This window comes from Sporothrix schenckii (genome assembly GCF_000961545.1).
Source record: "Sporothrix schenckii 1099-18 chromosome Unknown Cont47, whole genome shotgun sequence".
NCBI lineage: Eukaryota > Fungi > Ascomycota > Sordariomycetes > Ophiostomatales > Ophiostomataceae > Sporothrix > Sporothrix schenckii.
In genome coordinates, this window is record NW_015971148.1 from 921443 (window position 1) to 941628 (window position 20186).

General features: G+C 56.6%; 9 protein-coding genes across 9 annotated transcripts; 5 read left to right on the forward strand and 4 right to left on the reverse strand.

Moving 5' to 3' along the window:
- Positions 1 to 27: 27 nt before the first annotated feature.
- SPSK_03573 (uncharacterized protein) lies at positions 28 to 843 on the forward strand (the record flags this gene model as incomplete). Its single annotated transcript, XM_016730410.1, has 1 exon — positions 28 to 843. One exon carries the CDS (start codon positions 28 to 30, stop codon positions 841 to 843), a length of 816 nt encoding a protein of 271 aa, XP_016584886.1.
- Positions 844 to 1104: 261 nt separating this feature from the next.
- On the reverse strand, positions 1105 to 2556 carry SPSK_03337 (UNC93-like protein; the record flags this gene model as incomplete). The annotated part of the gene is made up of 1 exon (XM_016730175.1): positions 1105 to 2556. The coding sequence occupies one exon, from the start codon at positions 2554 to 2556 to the stop codon at positions 1105 to 1107; it is 1452 nt and encodes a 483-aa protein (XP_016584887.1).
- A 709-nt stretch (positions 2557 to 3265) lies between these two features.
- Positions 3266 to 5671, forward strand: SPSK_03085 (N-acetylmuramic acid 6-phosphate etherase; the record flags this gene model as incomplete). The annotated part of the gene is made up of 1 exon (XM_016729926.1): positions 3266 to 5671. The coding sequence occupies one exon, from the start codon at positions 3266 to 3268 to the stop codon at positions 5669 to 5671; it is 2406 nt and encodes an 801-aa protein (XP_016584888.1).
- Positions 5672 to 6173: 502 nt separating this feature from the next.
- SPSK_03242 (phosphatidylinositol glycan, class A) lies at positions 6174 to 7898 on the forward strand (the record flags this gene model as incomplete). Its single annotated transcript, XM_016730082.1, has 1 exon — positions 6174 to 7898. One exon carries the CDS (start codon positions 6174 to 6176, stop codon positions 7896 to 7898), a length of 1725 nt encoding a protein of 574 aa, XP_016584889.1.
- Positions 7899 to 8694: 796 nt separating this feature from the next.
- Positions 8695 to 9759, forward strand: SPSK_03476 (phosphoglycerate mutase family protein; the record flags this gene model as incomplete). The annotated part of the gene is made up of 2 exons (XM_016730314.1): positions 8695 to 8750; positions 8892 to 9759. 2 exons carry the CDS (start codon positions 8695 to 8697, stop codon positions 9757 to 9759), a joined length of 924 nt encoding a protein of 307 aa, XP_016584890.1.
- Positions 9760 to 10179: 420 nt separating this feature from the next.
- SPSK_03655 (uncharacterized protein) lies at positions 10180 to 10759 on the reverse strand (the record flags this gene model as incomplete). The annotated part of the gene is made up of 2 exons (XM_016730490.1): positions 10180 to 10580; positions 10645 to 10759. The coding sequence occupies 2 exons, from the start codon at positions 10757 to 10759 to the stop codon at positions 10180 to 10182; spliced, it is 516 nt and encodes a 171-aa protein (XP_016584891.1).
- Positions 10760 to 11267: 508 nt separating this feature from the next.
- SPSK_03181 (uncharacterized protein) lies at positions 11268 to 13214 on the reverse strand (the record flags this gene model as incomplete). Its single annotated transcript, XM_016730022.1, has 1 exon — positions 11268 to 13214. One exon carries the CDS (start codon positions 13212 to 13214, stop codon positions 11268 to 11270), a length of 1947 nt encoding a protein of 648 aa, XP_016584892.1.
- A 1031-nt stretch (positions 13215 to 14245) lies between these two features.
- Positions 14246 to 14737, reverse strand: SPSK_03681 (uncharacterized protein; the record flags this gene model as incomplete). The annotated part of the gene is made up of 2 exons (XM_016730516.1): positions 14246 to 14593; positions 14642 to 14737. The coding sequence occupies 2 exons, from the start codon at positions 14735 to 14737 to the stop codon at positions 14246 to 14248; spliced, it is 444 nt and encodes a 147-aa protein (XP_016584893.1).
- A 1563-nt stretch (positions 14738 to 16300) lies between these two features.
- Positions 16301 to 19641, forward strand: SPSK_02989 (dual-specificity tyrosine-(Y)-phosphorylation regulated kinase; the record flags this gene model as incomplete). Its single annotated transcript, XM_016729834.1, has 4 exons — positions 16301 to 17296; positions 17369 to 17728; positions 17826 to 18564; positions 18629 to 19641. The coding sequence occupies 4 exons, from the start codon at positions 16301 to 16303 to the stop codon at positions 19639 to 19641; spliced, it is 3108 nt and encodes a 1035-aa protein (XP_016584894.1).
- Positions 19642 to 20186: the final 545 nt, after the last annotated feature.

A 20186-nucleotide genomic window follows, 5' to 3' on the forward strand; every position in this document is an offset into this window, starting at 1 on the left:
CCTTGCTATATTCATCTCCACCCCGTCATGAAGCTTTCCTCTATTCTCGCCACCCTTGCGGGCCTGGCCGCGTCTGCCACCGCCTTCCGCGTATTTGACAACACGGCCTACACCAACACGTCCATCGGCTTTGGCACATCCAACATCAACTGGATCCCCAACTACGTCTGCTCGCCGCTGCTGGCCGCCGGCTCTCTGCCCAGCGAGGCGGTCTGGAAGGCCACCGTGCTCCAGTGGATTACCTACCCGGGCTACCCACTTGTTCTCGACTGCGAGCAGCTCTACTTTAACAATGCGGCCACCGCCGACATCAATCTGCTGTGGCTCTCCACACTGCAGACATGGGCCGCTCAGGTCCTGCCAGCCAACTCGATTGTGGGTTGGTACGGCCTCGTTGGCAACACGAACACGGCCTTCTACGACCATTACCGCACCCTCATTGCCAACCACACGCCCACGGCCTTTTTCCCCTCGGCCTACACCTTCACGAACAGCTTCTCGACCTGGAAGAGCTCATTGGCGACCGTGACGGCCACTGCCCATGCCATCAACAGATCGGTGCCCATTGTACCCTACACTTGGCCGCAATACCACGGCAACTATTCGTTCTTCCCTGTCGATCTGTGGCAGCAGGAGCTCACCTACCTGGCGTCCCAGAGTGCATCGCTGGCCGGCTTCATCATCTGGGGCGGCAAGAACCATGCCGTCTGCAACGACGCTTGCCAGGCGACGGCCGGCCAGCAGCCGTGGCTGAAGGCAACTCGCACGTTCCTGTCCTCGCTGTATGGCCTGTACAACGGTTCGCCAATGCTTCCTGGTGCCCAGGTGTTTTCGGGCCTGTAGATAAGGGTAGTCGGAGGATGGGACTATCCTAGGATCGGATGGGTTACAATGCCAAGGAGGAAAGTCCGTAAGTAAATACCATACTTTAAAGTGAACCTTCATAATGGTAGCATAGTGGTCATTACGTGAGAAGGCGAATCAAAGTGTACAAAGGATCATAAATTATGCCCAGTCATCCAAGTCAACTCTCTAGACATTAAGCGCCTACTTTATTATACAAATGCCAATGTCATACAAGCACTCCGCATTTCTATCGATTACCTACACCTTGGCCCCCACCTCTGTGTCCGCCTCCACAGGCTTCGTCTCCACCGCCGACTGCACATCCACCTCGTCGGCCTTGTCCACGGCTGCCAGCTCCTGGTCGTCAATCGTCTTGCGCACCGACAGCACGCTTGGGACCGCCACGGCCAGACTCGCCATGGTCAAGCCCCAGTTCATGTAGAACTGCGTGCGTGCGCTGACGCCCACGGCATTGATGCGCCACGCCATGGCACCACCAGCCGGTTTGAGCGCCGAGTACGTGCCCACAATGACGGCGTTGACCGTAGGGCTGTGTGACTGTGCACCAATGATCCAGTAGCAGAAGCCCTGGTACAGCGCGTCGTAGGCGCCGTAGAAGAAGTAGAGCAGCATGGGCCCTGCAGCGGTGCCGGACTGCGTGTAGTCGACGTCTTGCTTGAGACCCTTGGCGAAGCGCGCGTCCGCCCAGGTCTGGAACTTGTAGCCGGCTCCCCAGACGGCCATGCCGGTCGCGAACAGAATGGCCCATCCAACGAGGGCGCGCCTCGGGCGGCCACCCAAACGCGTCCAGTCGAGCACGGATCCCATAAACAGGCCACCAAACATTTGGGCGATCCAGTACAGCGCGCCGTTCAAGGCGCGCGTGCGCAGGTTGAAGACAAGGCCGTTGACGTCGTTTTGCTGGTACGAGTAAAAGATGTTGGCGTTGTAGAACATGGGATACAGGCAAGCCACGCGCCAGTCGACGACGATACGCAGCGTCTGCACAAAAGAGCGGCGCAAGTGCGCCCCCGTAATCGTCTTGGCCGCCGCAGTAACGCGCGCGCCGTTGTAGCGCTCCGACAGCGACTCAGCAGGCACGGCCAGGATCGAGAGCGCCCAGCCGAACAGCATAATCACCATGTACGCAATGTACGTCGAGTCGGTCACCGTACCGGATGACGAGTGGAAGTTGAGACCGAAGCTGGCCAGTGAGCCAATGGCGCCGCCGAGGTTGAAGATGATCCAAAACAGGCCAATGGCACGGCCGCGGGTGCGGTCGTCCGTGTACGTTACCATCATAGTGCCCTGGGCAACCCAGAAGAAGGCTGCGCCAAGACCAAGAAGCGCGCCCGCGGCAATGACAAAGCTACCGTTGCCCGTGCGATTGTAGTTGAGCAGCGCGCCAGCGTAGAGTGCATAGGTCCAGCCGCCAATGAGCAACGAGAGGCGCGGGCCCATGTACTTGTAAAAGGCGCCGACGAGGACCAGCGCGGCGGCAGCCGTGGCCGCGTGTGTGGCAACGTTGGAGTTGGCGGCCACGGTGCTGTTGACCTGGCCCGAGCCACCCATTCCTGTCAGGGCATTGTACATGCCGGGATTGCAAAAGGAGATGAAGGAGATGAGGCCGATCTGGAACCAAGGATCGTGCTGCAGGCGGTGGAAGACGCCATGCGCGCGCGACGCCTCGAGAGATACGTGCGAGGACATGCTGGCGATGGGAAATGTAGAGGCAAGATGCTGAAGCAAAGGTGAAAGTTGAAGGCGGAAGATTGAGTCGTCGGAACGGTGGTCAACAAGAACAAACACTCAAAGCAGACGCTATGCTTTGCCTTTGCCGGGACAAATCTGGACCCTGTCGTTGGTCCATGCAGAAATGTCACTGCATTTTATAAATCCTGAACAGTGCGTCGACCCCGAAATATGCAAACATAGGCATACGTGCGAAAAGAGAAGGTTGCTGTAAGTTACTGTCGCGTGGTTGACGGATCCAAATTGCAACCGTTTGCGAAAAAAAAAAATGGAGCCAAGAACCGAGCGGCGCCATCACATCATCGAGTAGCGGACGAAAGCGACATCCGCTATTAGTCGAATCTTGACTAAGGTGCGATATCCGAACCACACGCCGGCTGTCGTCACTTTCAACATCGCATCCGTGGTACTTACGACGTTCTCAGTCGTAAAAACAGCCTCCAAGAGAAGGCCCCCAGACATCACCGGTATCCGTTGCAGCGACGCATCTCGAGCAGAACCCTCGCTTTCCAATCTCCTATATCATGTTAGCTCAGATGACACCATTTTCCACGGCCATGTCCAGCATAGCATACGGTATTAAATCGGGAGCCAGTCCAGTTCCCGAACAAATTACTCGCTGCGTCGACGTGAGGCACGACAAGGACCATTCCTTGCCACGCTAAACATGTCAGCCACGATTGCGTTATCAGACCGTGGCTTCTCACCAACCAGACACGCAAACGGTCACGCCCGCGAAGACCACTCCATGAGCTTCCCTCTCGAACAAGACAAGACGTTGCAGAATGGCAATCACACTAGCAGAGGCGGCGGCAAACCGCATATGATGGGCCTGCAGGACAGTATGCCGAACGGCCACGCAGAGCCGGCTCGCCGTCCTTCGTCGCCTGGCTCGGAGCTCGATACTGTCACAGCTGAACTAGGCGACACCATATCGCTGAATCAGTTGCAGACGGAGAGCTGCGATGCAGCATGGGCCGAGCGCATCGACACCCTTGGCACAGCCGACTTGTGCGCTGAGTTCATCAACCACGAGTCCAGCGTACTACCCGCTATCACAGCTGCCTTGCCCGTCATTTCGGCGCTCGTGGACGCCCTTGTCAAGCGCTTACAGGCTGGTGGCCGCGTCTTCTATGTGGGTGCCGGCAACAGCGGTCGTGTCGCCTCCATGGACTGCTCCGAAATGGGGCCAACGTTCTCCGTCGACCCAAGTCAGTTCATTGCTCTCGTAGCCGGCGGCAGCCGTGCAGTGATGCAAGCACGCGAGGATGCCGAAGATTCGGAGTCTAATGGCGCTGCCGCGCTCGAGGCCATGCAGCCGAAGGCACAGGACGCCATCATTGGCATCTCTGCATCGGGCCGTACGCCGTTTGTGCTCGGGGCATTGCGGGCTGCACGCAACGCGGGCGCATTGACGGCAGGCATCACCAACTGCCAGCCATCGGGTTTTGGGCGCTTGGGAGTCCAGTACTTGGTCAAGGCGTTGACGGGGCCGGAGTTTATCGCCGGTAGCACTCGACTCAAGGCTGGCACGGCGGCAAAACAGATACTCAACATGGTTAGCACCATTACCATGGTGCATCTCGGCAAGACATACCGCGGGTTGATGCTCGATGTGCGCGTGCGCAACCACAAGTTACGGGTACGCGGCCGACGCATACTCCGTCAAGTCTGCGGTGGAGGTCCAGCCTACCTACTTGGCAAGGTAGAAACATACAGCACCGGCCGTTCGTCACTATCCACACCGCAAGATGTTAAATCAATACAAATACCACATCTAGTCGATCTCTCGTCGCCTTCCGCAGATGCAGCCATTGACTCTCACATCCAACTCTGCCAGGCCAACGTCAAACTGGCTTGTGCAGTTGCAGTGTCAGGGCTCGACTTAGCAGCTGCGCTCGAACGCCTCGAACGCATCAATGGCCGCTTCTATGAATTCCTGGCCCTATCGCAGCCATCACCCCTTCTCTTGCCCAGCCAAAATGACGAGCTCGTGCTCGCCATTGACGGTGGCGGTACAAACTGCAAGGTCGCCGTGGCCACACGGTCTGGCCAGATCGCGCACGGCGAGGCCGGCGCGTGCAATATCACCTGCGCGACTCCCGACGAGCTGGTGACACAGATTCGCACGGCAACCCTGAGTGCCCTGACGAATCTGCGCAATAACCAGACAGGGCCCAGCACCCAAAACAAACAGCAGTGTCTTGTTCCCGAAACAGATGTCCCACGATTCTCCAGGGTGTGGGCCGGAATATCCGGCCTTCACTACTCATATAACCCTGCTGCACTTGCGTACCGACTCGAAACCCTGCTGTCTGTCTCGGTTCGCGACGGCAGCCTGCGAATGACGAGTGATGCGCCTCTCCTCGGAGCCTGTGTCGGTGTCGACGACAGTGTACAGGGTGGCCTGTGTGTTATTGCCGGAACGGGGTCGGTAGCCGTGGCCGTGCGCAAGAGGCCCGACGGTTCCGTCGATCAGGTCAGTCGTGCTGGCGGCTGGGGCCATCTGCTGGGCGATGATGGCAGCGCTTTTGACATCGGCCGGCGGGCACTGCAGGCCGTGCTCGCAGACATGGCGCTCCTGGCGGACGAGGCTGGCCTATTTGGAGAGGATCTTCCTGACCAAGGTCATGCTTCCGACGAAGCATCTGGCCTCGAGAAGGCTGTGCTGGCAGCACTTGGTACGAACGACCCTGCACAGCTCTTGCCGCTCATCTTGTACAACGCAGATCGCGAGCCCAAGCATCAGATTGCTGAGGTCGCGCGCGTCGTCACCGCACTAGCATTTCCTGATGACGATGATGCCGCACCCGACACCCAGGCACTTGGCATCCTCCAGGACGCCGCTTCGAGCCTCGTTGTAAGCATCAAACGCCTCGCCACGTCACGCCTGTGCACACCGAGCTCGGACATGCTCATCTTGTCGGGCGCGATGCTCAACCTAGCGCCATACCGTGCACTCTTCCTCGATGCATGGGAACGCCAGGGGTTACCAGCGTTCAGGAAGACGATCGTTGTCAAAAGTGCCTCGGAATGGGCTACGAGGTTCCTGCTCCGACAGACAGCGAGCTAGGCGAGCGTGCCAGTTCGCCAGAAGAGAACAAACGTTTGTATATAGTACACAGCTTGCAATCTTGTAAATTATGAGGCGTGTGTTTGTGTTTTGAGTGTCTACAATTTTACCCAAATTTCAGAGTTCTCTTTTCTCCTGTTTCTCTCGTTTGCTCCTTCCTTACCTTCTAAATGTTTGTTGCTCGTAATTGCGTCCATTGGACCTTCTTAGGCCCATACAATAACCGCTACAGTGGCCGTTGTAGCGGCAGGAACGAGGCACACTATCACTAAACCCCCCTGTACCTGCCTGTATTGTTACCTATTTGGCCCAAGAAACCCCTGACCATCACGTGGCCCGTGCACTGCCGCGTTCACTACCACACATTAAGCTTCCCAACGTCAACGTCACCTCTTCAAACTAACCGTCTGCTATCCGGCCTTGGATCACTAACATCTCGACTCAAAGCACCACAGCCTACCCTTTGCGTGAGTGGCCTGTTCGGCCTGCCCCATTTCCCACCATGACGCGCCGCACATACAACATCGCCATGGTGAGCGACTTCTTCTTCCCGCAGCCCGGCGGCGTCGAAAGCCACATCTACCAAGTCGCATCGAAGCTCATCGACCGCGGCCACAAGGTCGTCATCATCACGCACGAGTACGGTGACCGCAAGGGCGTGCGCTACCTGACCAACGGCATCAAGGTGTACCACGTGCCATTCCTCGTCATCTACCGCTCGACCACGTTCCCGACAGTCTTCTCCTTCTTCCCCCTCTTCCGCAACATTGTCATCCGCGAGCAGATTGACATTGTGCACGGCCACGCCAGTCTCAGCAGTCTTTGCCACGAGGCCATTCTGCATGCGCGCACCATGGGTCTGCGCACCGTCTACACAGATCACTCGCTGTTCGGATTTGCGGACGCTACGAGCATCCTCGCCAACAAGCTGCTCAAATTTGGGCTCAGCGATGTCGACCACGTCATCTGCGTCAGCCATACTTGCAAGGAGAACACGGTGCTGCGGGCATCGCTCGACCCGCTGCTGGTGTCGGTTATCCCCAACGCTGTGGTCGCAGAAAACTTCAAGCCGCTGTCAACCGAGGAGCAGCAGCACCTGCAGAGCCAGTACCAGGACCGTCACCACCGGCGACACACGAGTCAGGACAGCCAGGCAAGCCAGGGCAACAAGGCAACAGCAAGCGAAACACAACAGTCCGGGCCATCCAGTAGTTTGACTAGCAATGTATCAGGGAGTGGGCCGCTGTCATCACAACATCCGACGCTGCACCGCCCGTCCTCGTCCTCGTCCACGCAAAATGGCACCTCGCCTCCCAAACCATCGTTTGTCAGCCAGGCGGCTTCGCCGCCCACGCCCGCCCACCTTCTCAGCCCACACGATCCCATCACAATCGTTGTCATCTCCCGCCTCTTTTACAACAAAGGTACCGACCTTCTCGTCGCCGCCATTCCACGCATCCTCGAAAACCACCCCAACACACGCTTCATTATTGCCGGGTCCGGCCCCAAGGCCATTGACCTGAAACAAATGATTGAGCAGAACGTGCTGCAAGACCGTGTCGAAATGCTCGGACCCGTGCGCCACGAGGACGTGCGCGACGTGATGGTCCGCGGCCACATCTATCTGCACCCCAGTCTGACCGAAGCCTTTGGCACTGTCATTGTCGAAGCCGCCAGCTGCGGGCTGTACGTCGTGTGCACGCAGGTTGGCGGCATTCCCGAAGTTCTGCCGTCGCACATGACCGTGTTTGCGCGGCCCGAAGAGGACGACCTGGTGGCCGCGACAGGGCGTGCCATTGGGGCGCTGCGGGCCAACAAGGTGCGCACAGAGCGCTTCCACGAGCAAGTCAAGGCCATGTACTCATGGACCAACGTAGCGGCACGAACCGAGCGCGTCTACAACGGCATCACGGGCGCCATCAGCGAGGCCGAGTTCTACGGTTACGACATGGCCACGAACAGCGGCAACGGCGGTGGTGGTACGGCGGGTGGCTGGAGCGCGACGCGTGGGCGTTCGGGCGTGCAGAGCTTTGCGCTCATTGACCGCCTCAAGCGGTACTACGGCTGCGGCATCTGGGCTGGCAAATTATTTTGCCTGTGCGTGGTGATCGACTACCTATTGTACCTGTTTTGCGAGTTCTGGTGGCCACGCGACCGCATCGACATCTGCCCGGACTGGCCACGGAAAACACTACAGCCACAACAAGAGAAGGAGCATATCCGTTGAGAGGAGAAGGAAAGCGGAGAAAGCAAGAATTGAGTCGCTTCGACGATGACATGATACCCACACTCACAAACAACAAGACGAACACTGTGACACGTCGACTCTTGGTCTTATACGTTAGGCATAGCAAATAGATAATGTTTTATAAGAAGCTACACAGTTGTATTGCTCGTAATCTCCAAGTTTGTTCAAGATGAAATAGACGTTCACACAGCTTTGCGTTTGTAAATCTCCTTTATTGATTTGCTTATGTGGACAATACATTTTAGTTCATTATTACTACTTTATTATAGTAAATAAATGACCTTTGACTAGATTTAAAGAGAGAAGAAAAAAAAAAAAAAAAAAAAAAGGAAGAAAATTTGCCTCTGATAAGTTAATACCGAGAACGCAGCTAAACTGCTCCGTTCGGAAGTTATTGAGCAAATGGAGCTTCCGTTTCTTAAAGCTCATTTTGACGTGGCAGTCTCAACATTAAGCTAAAATTGGTAGATCAGTCTCCTTCACATTTCACCATCGCGGTGCCCTGTTTCTGCCACTCTTCACCGCCATTATTTTTTGCTCCTGCGTCCCTATTTCAACAGCTAGAAAATTCTTTTTTCTCCAATTTCTACTTTTCTTCACCTCATCCGTTCTTCATTTCTGGATAGTTTTTGCACCCAACCAAACCAGCCGGCACCCCCCAGGGTCACAAACCACGAGACGGCTCCCACTGCCATCTGGCAAGGGACAAGCTCTTTCTGCCTTTCGATTGATCGAAACCGAAAACGTATTGCGACGTCCCTTGACGACAGCAGAAATGCGTCTCATCCTCGTCCGCCATGGCGAGTCAGTCGACAACGTGGCTGGTCTCTAGTCAGTGCAGAATTGAGTTTCCTGCTTTTCTTTTTCTGGTTTCTTCTCGTGTTTTGCCGCTCGTTTTTAAGGCCTGTTCTTTCCCGAACTCACGCGTCTTCTCGTCTTTTTTCTTCTTCTTCTCTCTTCTCCCGACTGCAGTGCTGGTTCTCGCGACTCTGCCCTGACTGCGCATGGCGTTCTCCAGACACAGCGACTGGGTGCCCACGTTGCTGCGCTGCCGTCGGCGACTGGCTCGTCGGCCGATACCATTGTCATCACGCACATCTTTTCGTCGGATCTTCAGCGCGCATTTGCAACGGCCTCGGCCATCCTCGACGCCCAGAAGAAGCGAGGCGGGAGCGAGGCGTGCGCGGCGATGGACGTGGTCAAGTCGGTCGACTTGCGCGAGCGAGACTTTCGTTCGGGCGAGGGCGTCCGATTTGGGGCACCGGCTGCGGGCGACGTTGATGGAGGCCGAAATGCCTTTGCCGATGCCGAGTCACGGGACGAAATGCGCGTGCGTGCAGAGCGGTTTATCGACACGCACCTGCATCCTCTTCTGGATGCTGGTGCAGACGGCCCACTCAAGGATGTTGATCGTCGAAGGGCCATCGTGGTTGTGGCACACGGTCTTATCCTGAACGTGGTCCTGTCGTCGTTGCTACAGCATTATGCGCCGTTGGAGCTTGCACGTCTGTTGCCACCGTCCCTGGCTGTCGGCGGTAGTGAAGCAGCACAGCGAAGACGATTAGAACTGCGTGTTCCCTGGAGCAATACGGGGTATCTCGTTATGTCTGTGACCAAGAGGAAGACCGAGGAGACGGAGGACGAAAAGAACGGGGACACCGCTCGGCGTGCTGATGGTATCCGACTGCAAGTTACGAAAGTAAACTGTGTGGAGCACCTTGACGGGCTGAAAAAAACTCGTGGTGGCATTGGTAGTGCTCGGTTTGACCCGACGCAGAAGACGATGGACGCCTTCTTTGGTCCTTCTGCCCAGAAGCGGAAGCGAGGGGATGGTGCGTGAGAGGACTGGTGGCCGGCCGGCGACGCTTCTCACGCCCATCTTAATTGGTACGTGCTTTCTTTCTTTCTTTCTTGTTCTGTGTCCTCTTTACCGCTTGCTCGACTTCTATGATGAGAAAACACTTTTCACAGACCTGTTCTGAATTTCATGTGGATAAATAGTCCAACCGCTATCTGACAGTTGTCTTGCTTGCACTTTTCGTTTTGTTAACTACTTGATTCTTTTGAGTATCAAAGACTAACTGTTGACAGATCCTTCCCAAGATGCATAATGTAACGACTGATGACTCTAAGACAGTAAATATGAATATAATTTCACAATATTGATTGTTTATGCAACTAATCCGTTCTATTGCATTCGTAATATTCGTGACGTTGTGATCATTGTCCACGTAGATCCAAGTTATCATTCACCCCGACTTCAATCGCTGTCCTCCTCTTTTATCTCGACGTCTTCTGCCTTCACCTCTACGTCTCCATTCTCCCCGTTACCTCCTTCGGCCCCGTCGCCTCTATCCCGTCTTTCTCCTGCTTCAGAGGGCAGCTGTCGCGGAAACCAGCCGTACCGCTTCAGGTCCACCGACAGCTCTCCCATCGCATCCGCAATCACATCCACGCCTTCTGCCTGCAACGCCGCCGCCTGTCGGTTCCGGCTGCCTGCTCCGCCCGCGGCTAATCCGCGAGGCGAGATGACGCCTTTGGCACTGATGACGCGCTGCCATGGCACCGTGCCCGTGTGAAAGCGTGACAGCATGCCCTCCGGGACGCTGCCCTCTTCAGGTAGGTGTCGCAAGCAGATGCCAATCTGGCGGGGCCGTTGTGCTGCAGTAGGGGTCAGCGACTGACTTTGGCATAAAGCGGTCAAGGTGAACGCTGTAAAACTCACGGGTTCCGATGAGTTTTGCTATGTGTCCATAACTGGTCACTTTCCCATAGGGCACCTCTTGAATGGCGCTGTAGGCGGCAAAGAAAAACGACTCGGCCTCGTCAGATCGTGGCATTGCTGATGGTGGTTGTTGTCACGAGAGAGAGAAAATGCTGCAAATGGCTGGAAGCTCTGGGGATGTGATATTTTTGGTGGTGACTTGTACCTAACATTCACATGCCTCGTTGTAGCGCTAAAATAGCCCGCAATGGCCTGTGTAAGACGTTGCTAAAATAACGGGTAGCATTCCCAAGGGTCGTTGTATTGGCTGGACTTGCCTTTTTCGAACGACTCATTCCAGCCCCTGCACAGCGCAAGTTTCGTTTCCTTGTTTGTTTCGAAATATCTTCGTTATAATATACATTCACGTCGAGATGGCACGGGATACAGCTAGTCATGCAGAATCCCATTGATACCGATCACAGGTAAGCCTGACGGCGATGCTCTGAACCCTTTTCCCACTGTTGTGACTGTGGTCGACTGTGGCTTTTGAACCTATCGTGTGGCTTTCTTTTCCCTTGAATTCCTGTTAGGCCTTGGTATTTATTCCGAGGGCTTCATGTCAACCTTTCCCTGCTTGATGTTTATGAACACTCGCCCCATTCGCACGGATCCCGCCCGTACTCGACGTGCACCATCTTGCGCTCCTGGTTGAGCGCCATTTTGGCTGCAATGGCCTGGCTCTGGAAACTCGCAAACCGCCACTCCATTGTCTGCTCGTCGCCCAACGCGCCACCGCTCGACGGACGATTGCTTCTGGAACCACCGCTGCTGCTGCTGCTGCTGCTGCTGTCACCGTTTGCTGCCGGGCTTGGCACGACACGCACGTCCTGCAACTCGTAGCGGAACTTTTCGTCAAAGTACGCGGCCAGCGCCTCAAAGTTGACGACGTCTGCAGGGCCCCGGATCCGCAGCACGCGACATTCACTTGCCTGTACGCACTGCCGTGGCGGCTTCTTGTCGCGGTTCCACGCGCAGCGGATGGGGAAGGGGCGGCCACCACCACCCACCGCACCGGGGTGAGCGGCGCCCGCAGTTCTCGAGTCCAACAGGACGAGCTGCTGCGCGTCGATGAGGGCCTTGAGCCGCTCGGCCTGCTGGCGCGAGAAAAAGGAAATCTTGGCGGCGGCCAGTGGCAGGCGGCGGGCTGGGTCGGGCGGATTGACAGAGGCGGCATAGATGCGGCCCGTGGGGCCCAGGGCAGCAACGGCACGCAGGAGGTCGCCCACGGTAGCCTGCGGCGGCAGGCCCATCAGAAAGAGCGAGGTGTTGAGGTGGGCGGGGACGTGGTCGCCGCGGTTGTGTGGGTTGCGGATGTCGCCGCGGTAGTTGAGACTGATGCCCTGCTGGCGACGGAAGACCTGTTCTTCTAGCGGAAGGACGGGGGCGCTTCCATACAAGGCCACCATTGAGGCCGCAGACAGGGATGACGGCGATGACGACAGGGGCGGCCGGCATTGGGGATACTGTGAGGTTGATGACGATGACCCGCGTCGAGCAGTGGCAACGATAGTTGCTGCAGGTGCCTGCTGGTGCATCATAGCATCGCGAAACGCCGTATCTGTTGTCGCAGCTGTCATGGCCGTGGTGGCTGTCCCGGTTCCTGTTCCGCCGCTGTTGCTCATGCCCGTGCTACTAGCCGAGGTCCGCCGATGCTCGCGGAAGACCATCTGCATGGGCTTGAAGGTCTTTGTCACTGCAGGAGCGGTAGTAGTGGGAGGCGCAACAACCGGTGGATTTAGTTGTGGCTGCTGCCGCTGCTGCCGCTGCTGCCGCTGCTGCTGCTGCTGCTGCTGATGGAGATGGAGATGGAGATGGAGTTGATATTGCCGTTGGTACTGACACATGACTTGCGGCTCTGCTGGAAATGCTTCGGGCCAATGCAGTCGCTCGTCGCACTGCACAGCTTGGGCGGCCTTTTGCTGGGCTGTCAGGCAGGGAAACGACAAAGAATGACAGGAAAGACGAGGCTGGCGTGATGTTGTCGGCCGTGGTAGGGGCTCAACACCGTCATCGTCAAGGACGCCGGGCAGCCACATTGGAGGCAGCACAAAGTTGTTTTGCTTGTGATACGGCTGGTCATCCGTTTGCCTAGGAAAGAGGGTGAAATCGTCGTCCTCGTCTGGATCGTCACAGTCTGCCACGGCCGCGTTCCAGTAGTCATCGAGCCGGAACGATGAAGACGAGGCCTCGCTCGCGCGCCGTGGCCACAGTTCGGCAATTTTCGGCACCATCGTTACATCGCTGGGATGAGGACATTGCCACAGACCAAAGCCGTTTCCGCTGCCTTTGTCACTTCCCATACTGCTCCCGCTGAGGCTGATACGGTGACTTGACTCGTATGCAGTACTAGAGGAGGCCGGTAGTTGCTGCGAATTCCGCCTCGGCAATAGAGCCGTGTGCGGCAGTGCCGTTGGTGACGGCCACATCGGCGAGCACCATGGGCTTCTTTCTGCTGCTGCCACCGCCGCTGCTGCTTGTGCCCGCCTACCAGCATGTTCTGCCTCTTGGCTGTGAAGTGGGCTCCTCATGTGGTCTTCCGTTTGTTGTGTCCGTTTGTTGTGTTGCGGGCGAAGTTGCTTTCGTCTTCTTCCGTGCCCAGGACGTCTCGAGGAAGTCCTTCCAAGTTTTTCGTTCTCGTTCTATGTGCCTCTTTTGTCTTCCGAGGCTTCGCGGTTGTTCTTTGATTTTACACTGCGATACCGAGCCAATGTGCCTGTCAGTTGGATTCGTCGTTGGTTTCAAGTGAATGAGTGTGCACAGTGATTTGTGGCTTTTCCTGTTCAAGTTGCAAAGCGTGCCAAAAAGTCGTCAGCAGTGTTTTGGCGTCTTCGTAATGGGCACGCACACGACCATTCAGATAAGTAGAAATGCGGTGTTGATGATGTCCTGTTTACTGACTTCTGGACTGTGCTCGGCGGTCGCGCGGGAAGATGCATTAAGCCATGGGTGGTAGTATGTTATAATGTTTTTTCTGTCTCGATCACCCCGTTCCACTCCCATCTCGATGCTCTCGTACAGTTGCTCGGCACGCTTTACAAACTTTCAGGGTTGTCCTACAAAAGGGTCGAACACAGCACAAAAGTACTCTGGCCGAACGTGGCCGGACCCGGCCATGATTTACACTATATGCGGTTTGGGCCACAGTACCGGAAACTAGCGGATCCGCCTTCTGTTTTGGGGATCTGGGGATCGCGGGTACGCCTCTAGGATGCAATGGATTATTTTATGCTTTTTGTATTGGTCTGCGTCAAGACCGTCCAGTCGAGAGAGAAAGTGAGGAGGTGCTGTAGGACTTTCAAGTCAGTCGGTGCTGTGAGTTACTTCGCAGGACGGTTTGTCGGAGCCGCTAGAACTGGCCCAGCGGCAGTCGCCCGGAGGCGCCCCTGCCACTAGAATTAGCGCGCTATGTCAGGGTGCGAAAGCTGCCATGTTACCGCTAACGCTGTCATTTTTGGTAATGAAAGTCGAGACTCATGTTGTCAGTTCCGTGCGACTTTGTTTCCTCCAGCTGAGGTTGATTCACTTGCAGTCAATTGCCTGCACAGAAATATCGAGTGATCTATTCCGGTCGTGACGGAGGTATTAGACCCACTTTTACGTACTTCGTACCTTCTGTGCACATTCCAGCTGCGATATGGATCCACATGGCGTCCACCAAAGTAGGTAAATCTGTGATATTCCACGGCTGCCGCTCGGTCCGCTCTGGGGAAGTGTACCGAAAGAACAAGCCAAGTGCGATCTCGCTATCTGCAGACTGTATCAAATCCCGCTGTGTGACTGTTTTGACAGCTTCATCCTCTTCTACCACCCTCTGTTCGGGCTTGGTGGTCGCTGTGGCTTCTGTGGCTATTGTGGCGGCAGCAGAGCGCTGTCGGTTTCTGATTGGCTGCTGGGTCTTGGGCTGCGGCTAAACGCGAGCAAGCAGGAAAGAGCGACCAACGTATCTGAGCGATACCTGCTCCGTGCTCCATATTCCATGGAAGTAAGCCGGTACGAAACTGGGAAATGGCCGCGTGAAATCTGCGACAAAAGCGAGCGTATCTATGGACATTGGGCGAAGGCTGAAACGATCACACACAAACCATAATGCAAGAAATGCAAGAATACAAGAAATGCGGGCAGCACTGCGTATCTTACAAGCAGTTCAAACAGCGCTTTGAGAAACGCGTCCAAAGGCGCGCAAAACAGGAAGGAACCAGGCAACGCCTGCCAAACAATGATGGGATGACGTCTGATGCTGCCGTGCCGTTGCATTCGCCCGTCTGTTGTCGCAATCGTTCGCTCTTGCCCTTTGGGTTGGCATCTGCGCATTTGTAACTTAGTCAGCTATTTTCGACGCATCCATGAGCCTCTCTGCCTCTCTCGTTCTCCGACTGCCGATGATACGATTGAAATTGCGATTCTTTGGTCGTGCTGGGCCCAACGTATTCCCAAGCCGTGTACGTACACAGCAATAGTGGGTGACAAGTCGCAGCCCCAGTTGACTCAAGCCTGACGGAACTGGCGTAGTGCGCGTGGAGTGGGATGATGGATGCCCAAAGCAAAAAGCACCCAATTTCGCTCTCGTAGCGCTGGGCCGCTGACAAGCGCTTCTGCATGCGCTGGGCGCCTGCTGCTCTTGCTGTTCCTCCCCTCTGTGCAAGCCCAGCCGCACCGCAATTCCCCCCTCCTTGGGCCTTTCCAATCACCACTCTTTCCCGCACGCCCTTCCCTCTTCCCCTGTTAATACGAATTATTACCTTACCTCTCACTAGCCAAGCACGTTGTAGACTGGCGGCGTAAAATGCACGCAAATTACAAAGGGCTCCCAACACAAAACATCTCCGCAAGACTTAGCGGAGGGACAAGCCACAAACTTTTCGCGGTTCCCCAAGGCAGGGGAAATAGAGCAAAAGAGGACGAGATAGAAAAAAAAAATCGTCGCTTTCCCGCAGCACCTGCGACCACCCTTCGCACCTCGTCCTCTGCCTTTCTCCTCTCGTGGCGTCCGAGGCACGCGAAAGCCCCCGTTTGGCTCATCTTCTGTCTGCGGGTTTCACTCTTGTATCCCAGCGCCCACGCTTCTACAGGGCTACTATAGGGCGACAGGGCTACAGGCAACAGGTACAGGCACAGGCACAGGCGGTTGCCCCCTTTCCCCTCCACTCTCTCCCATTCCCGGCGGTCCCTCCTCCCTACTCCCTTTTTATTTCTGCATCGCTAAGCAAGCTTGCGGGTTTCAGCTTCTTAGCTGCGTACCTCTCTCCTTTCGGCCGCCCAACAACGACACATCGACGAGAGCGATCGATCCGACGACGCTTTTGTTGCTTTCCCGCTCTCTTTTTGGCGCCGTGACGCCGTGACGCCTCTCTCGACGCGCTCGCCTCCGCTTTAGACTCGACGAGACGCGCCCAGCCGAACGCCCATCGACACTGCTCCAAGCTGAAGCTGGCCGAACTACATTTGCGTTGGACTGGCTGGACGTTGTATACCGACTCTGCTGCACCTCTCGAGATCCCGGACGCGCCTGGGCTCTTCGCCCTCCACGTCTCCCATCGCCGTCTCTCTCGTCGCTTCTCGTCCCCCAGGTTGCCCGACACCTCTCGACGATTGAGCTTGCCATCAATCCGCCACGATGGATCAATGGCCTGCATACTCCGAGCCGTCCGGCAATGGCTCACGGCAGTATAATGGTAGCAACCATGTTGGGCGGGAATACAGTAGTGGCGGTCCGTCGCAGCAACAGCAGCAGCCGCCACCGCAGCAGCAGCAGCAGCAGCACCGCGCCCCGCCTTCATCGCAGCAGTACTCGGGAGGCGGCGGTGCCGGTCTGGCCGCACAGAACCTGCCAGGCTCGCCCATGATCACTAGCCCGCAATCCATCCGCGACAACAATGGCGACATCCCAATGCACGATGCAGCCGCCGCCGCAGCCGCCGCCGCCGCCGCGTCTGGTGGGAACCACGATCCCTACGCTGGCGTCAAGTATCCCATCCGTCCTCACCATCATCATAGCCTGTCCAGCAGCGGCCCTCTGGGCGGTGGCCGCTCGTCGGGCCTGCACTCGCCTCACGAGCTTTCCCAGGCGGCCCAGCGCTACTCGCCCATGGAGGCGCTCTCGCCCACCTCTCCGTACACCCCCTACGCCCCGAAATCCGGACAGACCTCGTCTTCGGCCGCCCAATACACTCCGGCTGGCCAGCAACAGACGCAGCGTCAGTCACCCGCTCGGCCGCAGGACGGCTATGCACCCCAGAGCAGCCCATATCACCCTCAGAGCCCGTACTACGGTGGCGGCAGTCGCCAGTCATCCCAGGGCCCATCCCAGCAGCAGCAGCAGCCACCACCATTGCTGAACTTGATACCCGTCGGCAGCGACCTCTACTCGCCGGCGTCGAGCGCTCTCTCGCCCATGGACAGCACGTACGGCGACCACAAATCGCCTCGGCGGCCACAGTTGCCCGCCATGACGCTGGCCAACAGCAGCGGTGGCAGCAGTACTTCTGGCGGCAAGCCGCCTTCCAGCGTCGTTCCCGAGTTTAAGAAGCTCCGGGCCGTCAACGAGCTGCGGCCCACTGTCAATACCCAGCCGCCATTCCGGCGAGCGAACCCTGAGGGCGGATTCATCAGCGTGAGTGTCCTTCTGTACTTGCTTATGCCTACACCTTGTGATTCTGCTGCTGACGATTTTGTTACATTCTAGCCCCTGCAAGCTCTCACTGTCCATTTGCCGGCGACCTACCGGATTTGCAACCCCCATTTCAAATACGAGTCGTCGCGCAATCCCCGGCGAGTGCTCACCAAGCCCAGCAAGGGTCTCAAGAACGACGGCTTCGACAACGAGGACAGCGACTACATCCTCTACGTGAACGACATTCTCGGTTCCGAAGAAGCAGGACACAAGAACCGCTACCTCATTCTCGATGTTCTTGGCCAAGGTACTTTCGGCCAGGTGGTCAAGTGCCAGAATCTCAAAACACAAGAAGTCGTTGCCGTTAAGGTCATCAAGAACAAGACAGCCTACTTCAACCAGAGTATGATGGAGGTGTCTGTCCTGGATTTGGTACGTTGGCCCCAAAGAGTGTTTCCTCTTCAACTTGCTTAAACTCGTCCCCTTGCAATGGCCCCATGTGTGCTCCCTGCTGACAGTCGCGCGTCAGCTCAACACGAAGCTCGACAAAAACGACGACCACCATCTCCTGCGCCTGAAAGACACATTCATCCACCGGCAGCATCTTTGTCTCGTCTTCGAGCTACTGAGCGTCAACCTGTACGAACTAATCAAGCAGAACCAGTTCCGCGGTCTCAGCACAACGCTCGTCCGCGTCTTCGCGCAGCAGCTCCTCAACGGCCTTGCCCTGCTCAACAAGGCTCGCCTGATCCATTGCGATCTGAAGCCGGAGAATATTTTGCTTAAGAACCTCGAAAGTCCAATCATCAAGATTATCGATTTCGGCTCCGCCTGCGACGAACGCCAGACGGTCTACACGTATATCCAGTCGCGCTTCTACCGCTCACCCGAGGTCCTGCTGGGCCTACCATACTCCTCAGCTATTGACATGTGGTCGCTCGGCTGTATCGTCGTCGAGCTGTTCCTCGGTCTGCCCCTGTTCCCGGGCTCGTCTGAGTACAACCAGGTTATGCGCATCGTCGAGATGCTTGGCAACCCGCCAAACTGGATGATCGAGATGGGCAAGCAGGCCGGCGAGTTTTTCGAGCGGCGCGCCGACGAGTTTGGCCGTCGCACCTATCAGCTCAAGTCAATGGAGCAATACTCACGGGAGCATGGCACCAAAGAGCAACCTAGCAAGCGCTACTTCCAAGCCACGACGCTTCCCGAGATCATTAAGACGTACCCTATGCCACGGAAGAACATGAAGCAGAGCGAGATCGACAGAGGTTCGTGTTTTTTTTTTTTTTTTTTTTTCCAACTTCCCATGCTTCCTACTAACGCCAACCCCAGAAATGAACAACCGCATTGCGTTCATTGACTTTGTCCGGGGCCTCCTGACGATCAACCCTCTGGAGCGATGGTCCCCACAGCAAGCGAAGCTACATCCCTTCATTACACAGCAAAAATTCACAGGCCCCTTCGTCCCGCCCATGAACCTAAAGTCGAGCTCCCTGAATCGGTCACCGGCTCCCGGCACACAACAGCAGCAGCAAGCCGAGGCCATCAGCAAGCAGCGGGCCCAGGCTGCGCAGGCACAGGCAAACACCGCTGCCCAGAACGCCTACGCGATGAGCGCCAACTCATACCAGCAGCAGCAACAACAACAACAACAACAACAACAACAACAACAACAACAACAACAACCGCCCCCGCCCCAGGTCCAACATGGCCAGCCGGGCCTGCCTCTCTACAACACCGGCAACATGTACGCACCCAGCAACAGCCACGTCCAAGCACAACCGCAGCCGCCACCATACGCCGGGGCACCCCAGAACCCGTACGCCGGCATGGGCATGGCACAACAGGGCCCGCCACAAATAGCCTCGGCCGGCGGCTACGGGTCGTCCATGGGAGGCGCACCTCAGAACCCGTACCAGCAGCAGCAGCAACAACAGCAGCAGCAGCCAAACGCTGCGGGGGCACGCTCTAGGCAGCGCGCGTCGACAATGGAGCAGCAGATGAGCGGCATTCCGGCGGCGATCCAGCGAGTCGCCAGCCACCTTGACCCGACGCAGCCCATTCGCCTGCAGCCGAGCCCGGCCTACTACCCGCCGCCATCAGACGGCATGGGTTTGGACCAGTCCGGCCGGCCGGTCCGCCGCGGCAGCCGTACCACGCAGATGGGACCTGGTCCGAGCGGCATGGGCGCCGGCGGTGGGATGGGTGCCGGTGGCATGGTCGGCGGAGGTATGAGCGGCAGTGGCAACTCGGGCCGTGGCGGCAGCAACCGCGACTTTATTCGCAACCTGGAGGAGCGGACTCTGGAGGAAGGCTTTATGGGCGGCAACGGTACTTGGCACTAAATGGATATGAAAATGAGGTCAACCGAAGGGGGGTGGGTGCATTTCCCCACTAGTTTTTATTCTTGTTCTCATTTTTTGGAGCCGAGGGCACTCCTGTTACCACCTTCTTCGCGGTAGAAGATGGATACACCGTTCAAAACAGGAGACCAGGGGTTGCTTGGAAGGAGAGGGGAGAATGGGGTCGGACACGGCATAAATCATTGTACAGGACATGGAATTGGGGGCTATTTGGAGATGGCTCAAAAGACATCGTGTGGATTTTCTGGTTTGTTTCCGTTACGTTCTATTTTGCTGCCTGGCAGTGTGCGGGCATGAAGTCGAGGTTATCTCGTATGCCTCTTGGCTTTTTCCAATGTCTCGGCTATTGTCGCCTTCTTTTTTTTCAATTTCTCTTTTTCAATCGCATCATCATCACCAGTCTGCCGCTCTGATCCATTTCGTCGATGTCTCTCTCATATTGTCCCCCTCCCATCATTTCTACAATGTGCGACAGGGTCAAAATGCTTTCTTTTCTGCCCCTCTTCTCTTCACGCCTCTTTTTTGTA